General features: G+C 34.9%; 2 protein-coding genes across 4 annotated transcripts in view; both read left to right on the plus strand.

Moving 5' to 3' along the window:
• Positions 1–4,007, plus strand: part of LOC106713843 — a 40,438-nt gene extending 36,431 nt beyond the window's left edge. The window contains exons 3-6 of one of the 3 annotated variants that reach the window (XM_014506730.2): positions 274–315; positions 1,092–1,219; positions 1,482–1,648; positions 2,965–4,007. In XM_014506730.2, coding sequence (XP_014362216.2) covers positions 276–315; positions 1,092–1,219; positions 1,482–1,648; positions 2,965–3,286 — 657 coding nt within the window. In that variant the 5' untranslated portion in view covers positions 274–275 and the 3' untranslated portion in view covers positions 3,287–4,007. Of the gene's footprint in view, positions 1–273; positions 316–1,061; positions 1,220–1,481; positions 1,649–2,964 lie in introns of all 3 variants that reach the window. The other 2 variants (XM_014506729.2, XM_014506727.2) reach the window with 2 other exon arrangements.
• Positions 4,008–10,797: 6,790 nt separating this feature from the next.
• On the plus strand, positions 10,798–11,814 carry LOC106713789 (transcription factor Adf-1). Its single transcript, XM_014506650.2, has 2 exons — positions 10,798–11,081; positions 11,248–11,814. Exons 1-2 carry the CDS (start codon positions 10,919–10,921, stop codon positions 11,724–11,726), a joined length of 642 nt encoding a protein of 213 aa, XP_014362136.2. The 5' UTR covers positions 10,798–10,918; the 3' UTR covers positions 11,727–11,814.
• The last annotated feature ends 2,301 nt before the right edge of the window (positions 11,815–14,115 follow it).

Raw genomic sequence — 14,115 nt, forward strand, 5'->3', positions numbered from 1 at the left:
CGTGAACATGGCGCATGCAACTGTGTCGAAATATCGAGAGCTCAAACAGCCTACAGTAAGAATCCCGTTTCTTACGAACAGTATATTAGTAAAAACCACGAAAGTTTGAAGTTAATACCTGGTGATAAATAAAGTATATGGATGGGGATAACATAAAGGTGAGAACTGACATTGCCTCGGGTCTTCGTCAAATGATTAAATTTCACGACTTATGCTTTTCTTCATTTTTAACACTTTATTAATAAATGTAATTTTTTTTCTTGTTTCTTTCAGATATGCTCCAGTCTTTATTACAGCCAAGAGATAATCAGCGATGTAAGTACACAAAAACAAAGCTAACTTCTATGAGAGTAAGTACAGACAAGAATACTTGTCCAGTAAAAAAGGAGAGAGTTTTATTTAATATGTAAATATGTATGTCTTTCAAGCGATTCACTCGTATGATATGACGTCACTGTGAGAGTGGATACGTAATACAAAAGCGAGCATTTTAAATGCAAATAGAATCCTGTGTCGTAAAGAGACAACAACGTCCCAAAGGAGCCTTCGCTTGTACACTCATTCTCATTTTTCTTTTTTTAATATGACATTATATTTGTTTTTATGTTGACCTAGATTAGTAGTAGATGCGGGATATACTATGATCCAATAAGCTATGTTAGTAACAAATAATGGAAAATTGAGAACAACCATCTTTGTCAATGTCGTATTATTTGCAGTTCGGGGGACAAGACCTTCATTCTAAAGACTTGAGTACCTAATCTCTTAGCCACACATTTTATTTAGAGTAACTCTATAACTACCAATCACTTTTCTAACTCTAGAGTCATGCAGTACGAACGTCTCTGAAGTTAAGGTTAAGCTTTATGGTTGTTAGTGTTTTTTTTTTGTGACTGAGTAGTCACTGTTTGCCTTGAGAAGGCATTTTCTAGGCCGGGCGCAGATGGCGCTTAGCCTAAACCTCGTTTAAGAATAATTAGGCTCGAGGGCCCCCTCAGGAGCCTCGGCTCGGGCTGTTACTTCAGGTTGTTAGTGAGAGGTTGATAAAGTGCATATTACAGCGAAGATGATCGGCGCAATGCCCGCAGTAGCTGTGCGGCACGAGCGGCGGCGCGCGGAGAAGCGGGCCGGCCGTCGCGCCAGCACGCTGCCTGGCCGCGATGACGACGCCGAGGTGGGGGGACCCTGCGTTCGCGCCGAGCTATACAAGATCCTCAAGGTAACAATTACTATGACCTAATTACCATCAAGAAAAGAACAGTATGATTAGTACGCACAAAATGGCGGAATTTGTTGTCATCTTTTGTTGACACTATAGGACTATCGCACAAGGCGTAGTCACTGATAAATATTTCAGTATGTTTTCACGTTGGGGCTTACAACGAGCCAGATTATAGTCCGTGGCAGATAAATACATAACATTGACGATTCAGTACTACGTAATGCGTCTAGTGTGTAAACGGCTTTAATTGATTGAATAGCTGACGGCGCTGTACGGCGTGGTGTGCTGCTCGCTGCTAGGCATCGTGTTTCTGGTGGTGGGTCTGGTGCAGCTGTCGCCGCGCGCCGAGGCCGCGCAGCATCGCTACTCGCTCATGGGCACCGGCGGCACCATGCTCGCACTCGCAGTCTCCCTCTCCCTGCTGCGGTATGCTCACAACATACATTCAAACACGTACACACACTAACCTGTACAATAAAATATCTACTGAAATAAAACTTCTCGTCTATAAAAACGTAATAAGGGCAAAGTATGTTTGTGCCCTTATTTTAAAAAGTGTCAAACGTATTTAAAGAATTATTTTTATTTTACATTTTAATAGTGCAATTAAGGGAGAGGGTTTTAGGCTACATTTGATAGTGCATTTATACTTGTTTTCTAATAGATTTTTATCATTATTTTAATAGGCTATATATATTAAGATCGCTTTAGTTACCGCTATTGACACCGCACGAGCCACCTGAGCGCAATGAGGCTATTTTTATAACACTTTTATCTCTATCATCTATATATATATATATATATATATATATATAAAAGAAAGTCGTGTTAGTTACACTATTTATAACTCAAGAACGGCTGAATCGATTTGACTGAAAATTGGTGGGGAGGTAGCTTAGAACTAGGAGACGGACATAGGAACTTTTTTTTATCTTGTGTGCATTTTTTTATATTCCGCGCGGACAAAGTCGCGGGTAAAAGCTATATATTATATATTGTCTTGAAAAGCAGAATGTTTTTTTTATTTTCAATACTGTTTTCTTGTCTTAGATTTTCCACAATCTCCGGATCTCCGGACATCCTCCTGTATATACGGCAGCTGAGCCAAACAATAACAAAATAGTTATCATTTTGAAATGATTTTAGTTCACAAAACATCTGATTTTCTCTAATACATCTGTAAGAACAAAGACATGTCACTCGTCAGTTTCTCGTTTGTTTGACTTCTGCCCGGACTTTGATACATTTTGATATTAACTCCCCAGAAGAATTTGTTAGCATGATATGTAAATGTTTTCACAATTCTATACTTTATGCTATTATAGTAAAGCATAAACATACACTTTTATAACACTGAATCGTAGCAATGAAGGCATATTTTTGAATATTTATTTTTGTAGTAAAAAACCCTATACTTACGACGCACTTTGTTTGTTTTGACTATATGTTTTGACGCCATTAAATACAGACAGTGAGTTAATAAAAAAATGTTATGCAAGAACGAGACATACGGAGCAAGGTTGCCATGGTAACGGCAATGTTCAGCCAATAGCGAAGGCCTTCGTTGTCTTTTGAATTTTGACATTTGCAATTGAAGGTTATACGCAATGTAAAAACTAAAACAGTTTTTCTGTGTAACAAAAATAAATGGAATTTGTCATACCTAAAACTAAACTTAGCTATGTATAGCATTGGAATCTTAGTTGTTAATTATTTAACAATGAATAATTGACATGTTCCAGATGTGCCGGTATACATTGGTATAAACGTCAATTCGAAGAAGAAGACGATGTCTCGGAGCAGGGCGCGCACCAGAACGGCGTCGCCGATAGGCATGGCCACGTCGATCACAAGACCGGACAAGTTAACCATAAGACTGGCCACAATGACAACAAGACCGGACACAATGACCATAAGACCGGCCACAACGACCAAAAGACCGGCCACAACGACCACAAAGCTGATCACAAGACGGCGAACGAGAAGCCAAAACTCAAGACTCAGGCAAGTGTCGGCCGCGACCTCGACCTAGCTAAACAACCGTCGGCGGCCAGCGACACTTAAATCTTTGTCTATCGATTAACTTAATTCGATATAATACATGTCGTACCGCTGTTTAATGTTAATATTGAATGCGGATACTTGTGGCCCGTCGTTGGGCAACTACTTAGCCCAAGATTTGATGTTTTATTGTATATAGTAACGTGTGCTCGATGTCTATTATCTGAATGTTTTTCTCGAGCGAATGTAGGCTGAGGTACTGTCTTCTCCATATCAATGATACTATCACTACAGAATGTCTTTTGCACATCAATATTAAGAGATCTAGATGCATTTAAAACTGTCAAAAAACAAACAAGAACAAACGAGCGAAATGACATTTGACATATCTGTCAGTCAGACCAATGATCATAGAGTAACAATATCAAAGAGGCATACAGAGGAATACTCTAAATATGTGTACAAGAGGCATTTAAAAAATAAATATACAAAGTTGGTATAAGCTAGTCTAATATTGAAATACTTCGCTCATTCATATTGTACTCGATGTTTTGAATGTATACTCTGAACTAGCACTCTACGTGTTACCATAACTGTATGTTCTATCTATTTTTGTGCGTTGGAAAAATAACTTAAATATATCACGACGTATGTGTATTTTACATGTCTAAATATAGATCATAATAAGTGTCTACTATATATGTAATCATTACATCATACAAATTAATCTATTTTATCTCTCTTTAAGTGTTTAAATCTATTATTCAATATATACTTGGAACTAATCAAGCATTTCTTTAAAATTTTACCATTTTAAATTCTAAGTATATTTGATTCAATGTAATGTCCTTTACATGTCATTTTTTTAGGTTATCTTTTTTTATAACTCGCTGATTTTAATCAGTTTTGTTATACGTACTCATTAAACTCAAAATTCATCCAAAATGTTCCAACTGTACTATATTTTGTGACGTTACTTTAAATATATTTTTGAGATATTTACAATTAAAAATAAATCCCGATTTATATTTGCTTTGATATATTGGCAATTAAGTATTTAAAAATTAATATTCTATATCTGTTCCCGGACCACGCTTACGAAATTTTAGCAATTTATTTAAAGTCGCCATTTTTAATTCCATGCTTCGCCGTCCGTTTGGATAAGTGTCCAATGAACGTTGAATTTTAAATTTAACGTTCATTTTACACGCTTTGGAAATCGTCTTTTGTTTAATCTGTGAATAAAAATCAATATGAAACTATAAAATCTATAAATAAAACGAAATCGTAATAAAAATTCTTAAATCATGTGGGAAATTTTTTCACTTTTCTGTTAAGTATTTTAATAATAAAAATATACTAGACAATATTGTACGTATGAAGATTATATTAAAAATAAATAAAATTACGGAAAACGACCAAAGTTAAGGAATAGTCGTATTTTAACGAAATTATTTAAATATTCAGAAAGCTATAACTTTTATAGGGTTTATAAAATTAAAAAAAAAAACAATAGAAAAATATGTCTCACAGATTAGACATTTGACGATATTTCATTTCCAATATGGTTTATTAACAAGCTATATTTACAAAAAATAATATTTATTTTATAGCATAATATAACTTATATCAAATACATTTATAGAGTTAAGACAACACATGTATGAGACCATGTCACTTCGAACGTAATTGGTGTTTGACACAGGTGGGCACAGTTAATCGAAAAGTTAACTTCGTTAATCGTTAATTCGTTAATTAAAAAATTAACTTCGTTAATCGTTAAAGCGTCAAATTCTCGAAAATTTAACGCAAGTTAAAGTTAATCGTTAACAGTTAACCATACCAAAATTTTACATACTAATTTCACACTTTTGTGGCGACAGTTGTTTAAAATAGTAATCCTTACTAATATTATAAATGTGAAAGTAACTCTGTCTGTCTGTCTGTCTGTCTGTCTGTCTCGCTTTCACGCCAAAACTACTGAACCGATTTAAATGAAATTTGGTACACAGATAGTCTAGAGCCTGAGAAAGGACATAGGCTATATTTTAACGCGAAAAAGGGGTTGTAAGGGGTTGAAAGTGGGGGTGAAAGTTTGTATGGAATTATCGTCATTTTTGCAGTTAGAAGCTTGAAACTTATTTTTAAGGCAGCTAATTTGATATGAATAAATATGAAATAATTTTTTTGTAAAAATTTTACCCCCAAGGGTGCTAAATAACAATAGGGGATGAAATTTTTTTTTGGCAATATGTGAGGTTTTGGTGAATGTTTTGTTTGATATGTTTTGCTACCACCCTTACCAATTTTTAGTCTAGAGCCTGAGGAAGGACATAGGGCACATTTTAACGCGAAAAAGGGTTTATAAGGGGTTGAAAGTGGGGGTGAAAGTTTGTATGGAATTATCGTCATTTTTACAGTTAGAAGCTTGAATCTTAATTTCAAGGCTTCTAATTTGATGTAAATAAATATGAAATTCAACGTTTGAAGAAATGTTACCCTCAAGTGTGCTAAATAAAAATAGGGAATGAAATTTTGTTTGGGAATATTTTAGAGATTTGGCACGGTCCTGGCACACCTCTCTCTATGTTCTTCTACATCCATACATCAAATCATAGCACGTCGGTTAAGTAAAATAATTAGCCTTAAAAAATTCTATCCGAAGACAGAATTTCACGCGGACGAAGTCGCGGGCACAGCTAGTTTGACTATATATTCTATAACACATTAGTATTAGAGACAAATATGAATGCATTATAGTATATTTCATTACGAGTGCGGAAAGCCTGTCATTGCAAAGAGTTCCGACAAATGTCTACCCAAGCCGAGGCGCAGCCGAAGGTGAGGGTTGACAGTTGGAACAAGTTCTAATGACAGTTCCGCACATGCACTGAACAACTATTTTTTAATACAGTTGTGAAAAAATGAAGCAATTTAATAGAATAATAAAAACACAATAAACTCAAATAACTAAAATGTTTGAAAAATGGCGCCAACCGTAAAAGAATACAAAGAGATTTTTTTTGTTTTCTTCACCTACCTACTTCTGGGTAGGCAAAGTGAACTATGCCCAACGGCCAAGTTTTCAGTAGATTATTTTTATTGATATGAAATGAAAATGAAATTTAATGAGATGAAATAAAATGAAACCTAACCTAATTCATTGAATAAAATCATTAAATCTGATATTGTAATAAATTAGGAGCTTCTTATAAGCAATATTTGCATGAATCATAAAAACTTCAATGATTTTTTTTTGTAAAAACTTCGTGGTTGGTTTTTTCTTTTTAATAGAAATTATTTTGACAGTTGGGAAAGAGAACGCACGAGTTTGGAAAAGCTAAAGAAAAAGCACGAGTAAAAAATTTTTTTAATAAAGTTGCTCAAAAATAAAATAAATAAATAAATTAAAAAAAAAGGGATTGGAGGGTATTGCAGGAACGAAGAGCGTTCGGAATGTGGGCTATTATATATTCTTGCTTTTTTATACTCGTAATGAAATATACTATTTCGAACCTTCTATTGATTTTGTCCTGTTGTTCACGTCTTTCCCGGACGCTCTGATGCATCACACTTCCACGTGAACTTCACATATATCAATTATCAACCTGTTCGTTTACCATTCAAGTCAAGACAGTCGCCCAACATAGCTGAACTTACGAGCGTGGCGTGGCACGTACTTTAAACAAAATGACAGCACGTCCCCAAGTTTCTAATTTAACGATTAACGGACTTATATTAACGGAAGTTGAGTTTAACGGAAGTTAACAAAAGCGTTAACACTTTTTGAAGTTAACTTAAAAGTTAATCCGTTAAGGAAAATGTTAACTTCGTTAATTAACGATTAACGGATTAACGAGTTAATGCCCAGCTCTGGTGTTTGAGCTTACAAATATTGTGATTTACTTTATATTAAGTTTGTGTATATTTCTATCTTTTTTTTCTTTATACTATTTACTTTCCTTTAATGATCTATGAATTGTGAATTCGTTGTTACGTTATTTTTAAGAGATTTAAAAAAAATCCGTTCGGATACATTGATTAATATTTTATTAGTATATTGTTCAGAAGGTATTTTAGTTAGTAAGCTATGTGGTTAATTAAACTGTTAATAATTTTCAAATATCTTCAATAACTCTCTTTCGAGCTGGTATTTAAACAAGAGAAATTCTTGTTTTGACCGATATTTAGATGTTTGTGAATTTATCAATGTTTATAGGATCTTTAAATTAGATTTTTACGTATAAGTAGGTGTTGTAAATCGATGTTTTACTTAATAATGTTTTAGAGCAAGCGTTCAAATATCAAATTCAACTAACATTTCCTATAAAATATCCATTCTCCATACATACATTGAATTCCGTTTGTATTTTGATAAATATCTTTTGATTTTTGATAAATATAACGATTTTTATCCTAAGAGACTGAAAAGTGTTCTAAATTAAAATACCAACATTTTCTTTTTCGTAGCAGTTTTTGGACTCCACAGTTTCCTGAACTTGGCATAGACACAACATTGTTTTTCTAGTCATTTCATTGTAACCCGGGTCCAATTAGGGCCATAAACTTACGGATCTCGAAAACTTCTTGTCAAAATTAGTGTATAATTTGTTAATTTATATAAGTTATTGCCATAGTTTATTACCGTAATATACTTCAAACATTATTTTAATCAAATGAATATTAAAAAAAACTTTAATTCTGCGTATAGTAACCCAACATTATATTATTTAATTTTAAAGTACTTATTGCTTTGTTTCTTATTTAATCATCGTAAAACTGTTTTCTTCAGTGTATATTACAAGTTAATCCTTCAGTGTTATAGAATAAGTAAATAATAATAACAATAACCATTAAATGCTTATCAATATCTTGTTAGTTTTGCCAAAGATTTTCGACGTGTTGTCACTGACGTCATCGACTCAGTGTTGCCATAATTATCGAGTTAATTTAGCCGAATTATATTCATAATGACAATGTCAATATGTTGCATTGTAGCTTTTTTTAATATTTCCGTGCCAAAGGTACATTGAGCCAATGTTAAAGTACCGTCTTTAGTTAGCAGTTTAGAGAATATTTTCTATAAATCGCATAAATATTAAATAAATAAAAATATACTCATTTCTGACATTAATTCAGGGATTTAGCAAGGAATTGACGTCAGTTTCAATCCTTATATTAAGTGTAGCATCTGTCAAACAAAGCTTGTATCCGGGATTTCTATTTATTGTTAGTTGTGGTAGTTTTGTGGCCGTGTATTTTATGTATTATTGTATTCTTCGCCGAGAGGAGTATCCGACATTCCGTGGCTTTGTACGCTTCGAAATCGCCAATCGATTATGTGTATTCAATCGCATTGTACTAAATGTTTAGACATAGATGTATTAACGAATAAATTTAAATGGTATGTGGTTAAGATTCAAAGGATTTTTTTGTTAGTACCTGAAGAGAGGCCCTTTAGGCCTCCCCTAGGTCGTCTGTCACCCTACCTAAAGCCTAAGCTCTATTCACTGTGATAAATAATAAATGTAAGGCTTATAATTATGTATGGTCGATTTTACTGAAGTTTGGGAAGGTTTTTACGAGACAAAATTTGATCGTTCGCGAGGCGTTCTTGATTTAAAAATTGCGCGCTGTTTGGATATCACAGTGAATACGTTACATTTCCATTTCCATATCCATGTACTCAACTATCATCCCTTGTACGTTCATAGACTTCGGTTAAGTTGTGTAGATGTTACGTGTGGCCGGAGCCGGGACCTCGCGCGCAATACATTTGTGTCGATCGATTATTTCTCATGACCTATTGGTGTGGGGATCAAAATCAAAAGACTCGTTCAATCTTCGGGTCCTACGAGTTCAAAAAAATAGCGTTTTGTGACTCGTGATACGATAAGACATGTAAGGAAAGTGATCCAATCGTAGTGATCGACACAGATGTAGTGGCACGCAGTTCGTAAGTTCGCACAATCGGGAACATATCTGGACCCATGCGGCAACACTACATTTAGTCTCTACCGTAATATAATTTTAAATATTGACGTGTTTTATATTTGGATATTGATATACTTTTAATTTAAATTACGACTGTGCTGTTTTATATCTCATATATTTTATACCGATGACTCTAAATAAAATGTGAACGGATCTAATGTGCTTTTATTTCCTTTCCTTTTATACCCATTTATACGAAATTATTCATTTATCTATTTATAGTCATTTAATTTAGATAAAATATTATTTCAAAATCATCATCAGCTCACTATACGTCCCCACCGAGGGGCTCGGAGCCTACCCCAATGTAGGGGGTGACTAGGCCATAGTCAACCACGCTGGCCAAGTGCGGGTTGGTTGACTTCACACATATCATTGAATTTCTTCTCAGATATGTGCAGGTTGCACAAGATGTTTTCCTTCACCGTAAGAACGTCGGATAAATGTACATATGTAAATCGAAAATCGAAAAACACATTGGTACATGGCGGGATTCGAACCCTGGACCTGCAGATTGCAAGTCAAGTGCTTAACCCCTGAGCCACCGACGCTCTTAATAATCTAAATATTTCAAAATGTTTAACAATATTTGTTAGTAAATAATTAAACCTTTTAAAATTAATTTCTGTACATTTGGGATTGATAACAAATTGCGCCATCTATTAATCAATCAATGAACATTTAACAAAGATGTACGTAGACAGGCTATAAACTATTGTACTTTGTGCCTATTTGATTTTCGCTTCTTAGGCGCTGACGGCTGCAATCGGTAGCGGTTGTGTAGATTCAAATTAAAAAAAAAAAAAGAATTTACTATCAGGAACTTCAATAGGCGCGTTTAGTACCCATTTAGTACGAAGCAAAAACTGTCATTTACTAGCAATGACCCATCAATTTATAGCGATCAGTGTAATGGAATTAGATATCACTGTATAAATTCTTCACATTAAAACCTGGCTGTTCAAATTCACTAAAATTGGAAATTGAAAATTATGTAACTATAAATATTAGTAAATCTATAAAACTAGTAAGATTGTTCAGTGTCGCACATCCTGTAAATAATATATTTTTTGGAATCAAAAACTACAATGAACTGATTTGCGTAATTTAATAATACAGACAGTACTAGGCATAACATGGCAACGCTGCTTTTACGCGCGAACGCGACTACACGCTCCAGCACGCAGTATAAGTCCACATCGCGTGATAATGTTGCCAGCATATATATTTTTCCCTATTTCCATCCAAATTCAATTAATCTTTTTTACTTTGCTTGAGGTGATTGTCGATTAAATAAAAAACTGAGCGAAATAATGACCTTGACCATAAAATACATTACATTTTGTTATCTGTTCTATATGAATATTGAAGTTAAATTAAAAAAATGAATTAAAATAAAAACTGTTAGTTAAAATAGCAATATAATAGAATCTGTACTAACAATTGTTGTTATTAATGAAATAAAATATTAAAATAATACAAATTATTAAATCAAATTAAATTTAACATGAAAATATTTCTTTACACATTGTATTGAAGTTTCCAAAAAAATATCAACTTAAGCTATTTTAATTCCCAAGCATAACATCACCAGCAATGGCGGAGTTTTGTCAGTTGACGCGGGCGAAGTAGACGCGCGCATTGCAAGTGACGCCCCGACGCGCGGCGAGCGGTGTGCATTGGACGCGCGACATTGACAACATGGCCAAACGGAAAATAAACTTTAACGCACAAACTGTTACCAGGTTTATTGAACGAATCGAGAGCCGACCATGCCTTTGGGATGTCGACTACGAACACTACAATGATAGACACAAAATGATTGCAGCTTGGCAAGAGATCAGCAACGATATGGATATTCCAGGTGACATATCAAAATAGTGACATCTACCGGTAATATTGTGAACTCTCAACTTGGTTTTGTTTAAGATTACACTAGCTTAAAAACAGTACCAATGCCATCTATGAATGTTGTTTGGAACTAAAACTAATTATAAATTCGTATTAAAACGTATTTTCATTATTTATAGTGGACACGCTCCGACTAAAATGGAAAAGCTTGCGGGATTTCTTTATAAGAATGTTAAGGATGGGCAACATAAAGGACGTCCGGGAGTACAAGGGTGGATGGCAGCATTTCCAAAAAATGTGGTTCCTTAACAAAGCTGTTTCGACGCGCAACAGAGCCTATAGCAGCGAAGAAGCGGCGTCGCGAAGCTTCGCCAACAGCGATGATGAAGCTACAATTGAGGAGGGTGAAGTTATGGTGAAGTGTGAGCCAGTGCAGATGGAACAGGAAGAAGTCTTCGTTTCAGATTACGACCCGTCGCCGCCTAAGAAACGATGCAGTACCTCTGACGACTTCGATGAAATGTTCCTCAAATCGCTCACGCCGTTCTTCAAAAATTTAGAACCAGTAAGGAAATTAATAGTCAGAAATAAAATACAGGAACTTTTAATCGAGGAGATCACTGCCCAAACGACTGGCAACATAAAGTTAAAGAATTAAGAACTGTTTAAGATTGGTGCAGTTTACCGATTTTCCACCACCGAAACATTTGTTGATATATAAACTTATCTTTTTTATAAAAAAAATGGGAGGCAATGATGTCGTTTTTGACAGTTTTTCTACAGTGAGTATTCACAAGTATTTGTGGGATAGTTAGAGGTAATCTAAAAATTGTTGTATTTATTAAAAAAAATTACATTCCATGTTTTAATAATCTTCCAATTTGTTAATAAAAATACGCTTAAAATGATGTTAATGTTTTATTGAAAAGTTGAACTTCTTGCTTAATAAATAAATTGTTGTGTTTAAATATAAAAAAATATAAAGTGGCGATCTACATCAGGGACCCCCAAACTATTTTGGACAAGTGACCCCTTTTCTAAGATTAACTGTTACCTCAGACCATGGCCAAATTACCTACTTTTAAAATCAATTATTATTATATTTCATTCTGACCTAGGTCAACAGAGACCACTTTAGGAGTCTCTGGCCTACACGAATAGTTAGATGCAATAATACAAATGGCAGGCAAATACACAAGGTGTCCACACAGCCGGCTGTACTAACAAGTTTCGCGAAACGAATATGTAAACGTCTCGAACACACTCCTCTATTTGCCAAGATTATGAGGGTTTTTATCCTTAAAAAGATGCTATGATTATACAAATCTCTAGCAATATTGCTTGTGACTCCAAATATTATTTCAACGAAAACTTGACACAGGCAAACTCAGCAAAGGGAGATTGGATTAGTACAAATCTGAACACTCAAGTGTCTTGTTGAGTCTAAGTTAAACGTTAGCAATCGTAGTAGCAAACTCTTTAGAGTCTGGAATTGACTATACTTGTACTTCTCCTATGACGAATATAAGGCTGAGATACACGAATCCATGTGATTGCTGTCTCTATTCTGTGTTGTTTGTAGTATATTTTATACGTAAGTACCTATTGGGTAACCAATATTATTCGTTTTGTGCTGAATCTACACGAGTCGTCTACTGTAGTGTTCAATACAAACACCATTACCTACTAAAAATATAGTATTATACAATAACAACAACAGTACGTTCAATGTCTAACAATAATTACATAAAGTCATAAAGGTCGTCTGAATAGAGACGCCGTTACTAATTTTGTTTGACTATAGCCGCGACTTGAGCTACGTAGGCCACGTTTCCACTGAGTCCGGCTACCTATACTGGCTACCAGAGATACCTATTGTTTGAGAATGAATTGAACAAATATAAGTATTACTAGAAGTTTTATCTGATGTTGTGGATTTCTATTATTATTGCGACATTTTAGAAAAAAAAAAATATAAAGTTTATTCTCCTACAATGAATTCGAACTATACAAAATGTTGTCGTTATTATCTTTAAATCGTTGAGCTTCTGTAATAATGCATAAATTTGATTACATTACAAAAGAAATCATATCATAAATACCACCTCAAGAAAATTGTTCACCGAGAAAAGTATGCCATAAATAAAATAAGAATTTAATATAGCGAGGGCTCGAGTTCACACACTCCCGATTTAGGAGTGAGCTGAGACAAGTCGAAATTTATTAACTTAGCAGTCACCTGTGGCTACACACGTCGCGTCTAGCACACGGGCAGACAAACTCTGATTTTTCCGCCAACAAGTCCCTCCCAATCGTAACTTCACACGTATTAACAGTTCTTGAGCTCTTTACTAGTGATGTGAATTAAGGTATCGAGAGAAAACTAAAATTTTCATGAAATTAATCTTATAAAAAAATGTCTGAAGTTGGAGACAAACTGAAAGCAGCTATGTTTTATACGCAACAGTAATTCAAAAAGTGCCGACATTACTTTTACAAAATGTATGTGAATTGTATGCATTTCGTTCAAGCACCGTCAATCCTACTTTATCTTTGAAAATTTCCTATTCTTTTTAGGTCTTTTTCCTATTAATACTAAAAGTTTGGCGTCAACAAGGTGCAACACTAATCGAAAGTTTTTACGCGAGGTTTGGCGGCGGCGCGGGCCCTGTGAGCGCGGGTTGCGGGCGGACAGGGAAGCGGGGGGGCAGGGGGGGGGCGCAGCAACCCAAACAAAACAGGCGCGGGCTGGCAACGCCGCGCGGGCATCACGCGCGCTGGCACCGCACGCCGCCGCCGCGCCGCGGGAATCGATCCCTCTCCCGCGCGACAGAGACAGGTTTCACTCCACTCGTAATAGTGAAGCACTACGAGCTTAATTACCGTAAATTGACGAAAGATTTTTTCATTATCGGTTTTTAGTTAGACCGTTTTTCGAACTGTCTTTTCACTAATGAACTACTTGCAACAAATTGTAGAATCTTTTTTGACTAATTTTAAATGATTTTTTATTTACAAATTTACCTTTGAAATATTTCTCTTATAAA

Source organism: Papilio machaon, chromosome 10, assembly GCF_912999745.1.
Source record: "Papilio machaon chromosome 10, ilPapMach1.1, whole genome shotgun sequence".
Taxonomy (NCBI): Eukaryota; Metazoa; Arthropoda; class Insecta; order Lepidoptera; family Papilionidae; genus Papilio; species Papilio machaon.

Bases quoted from the DNA above. Each gene is read 5' to 3' on its own strand.
- LOC106713789 (XM_014506650.2), top strand. From the start codon at position 10,919: ATGGCCAAACGGAAAATAAACTTTAACGCACAAACTGTTACCAGGTTT. The intron at 11,082-11,247 runs GTGACATATCAA...CATTATTTATAG, and splicing joins CAACGATATGGATATTCCAG to TGGACACGCTCCGACTAAAA.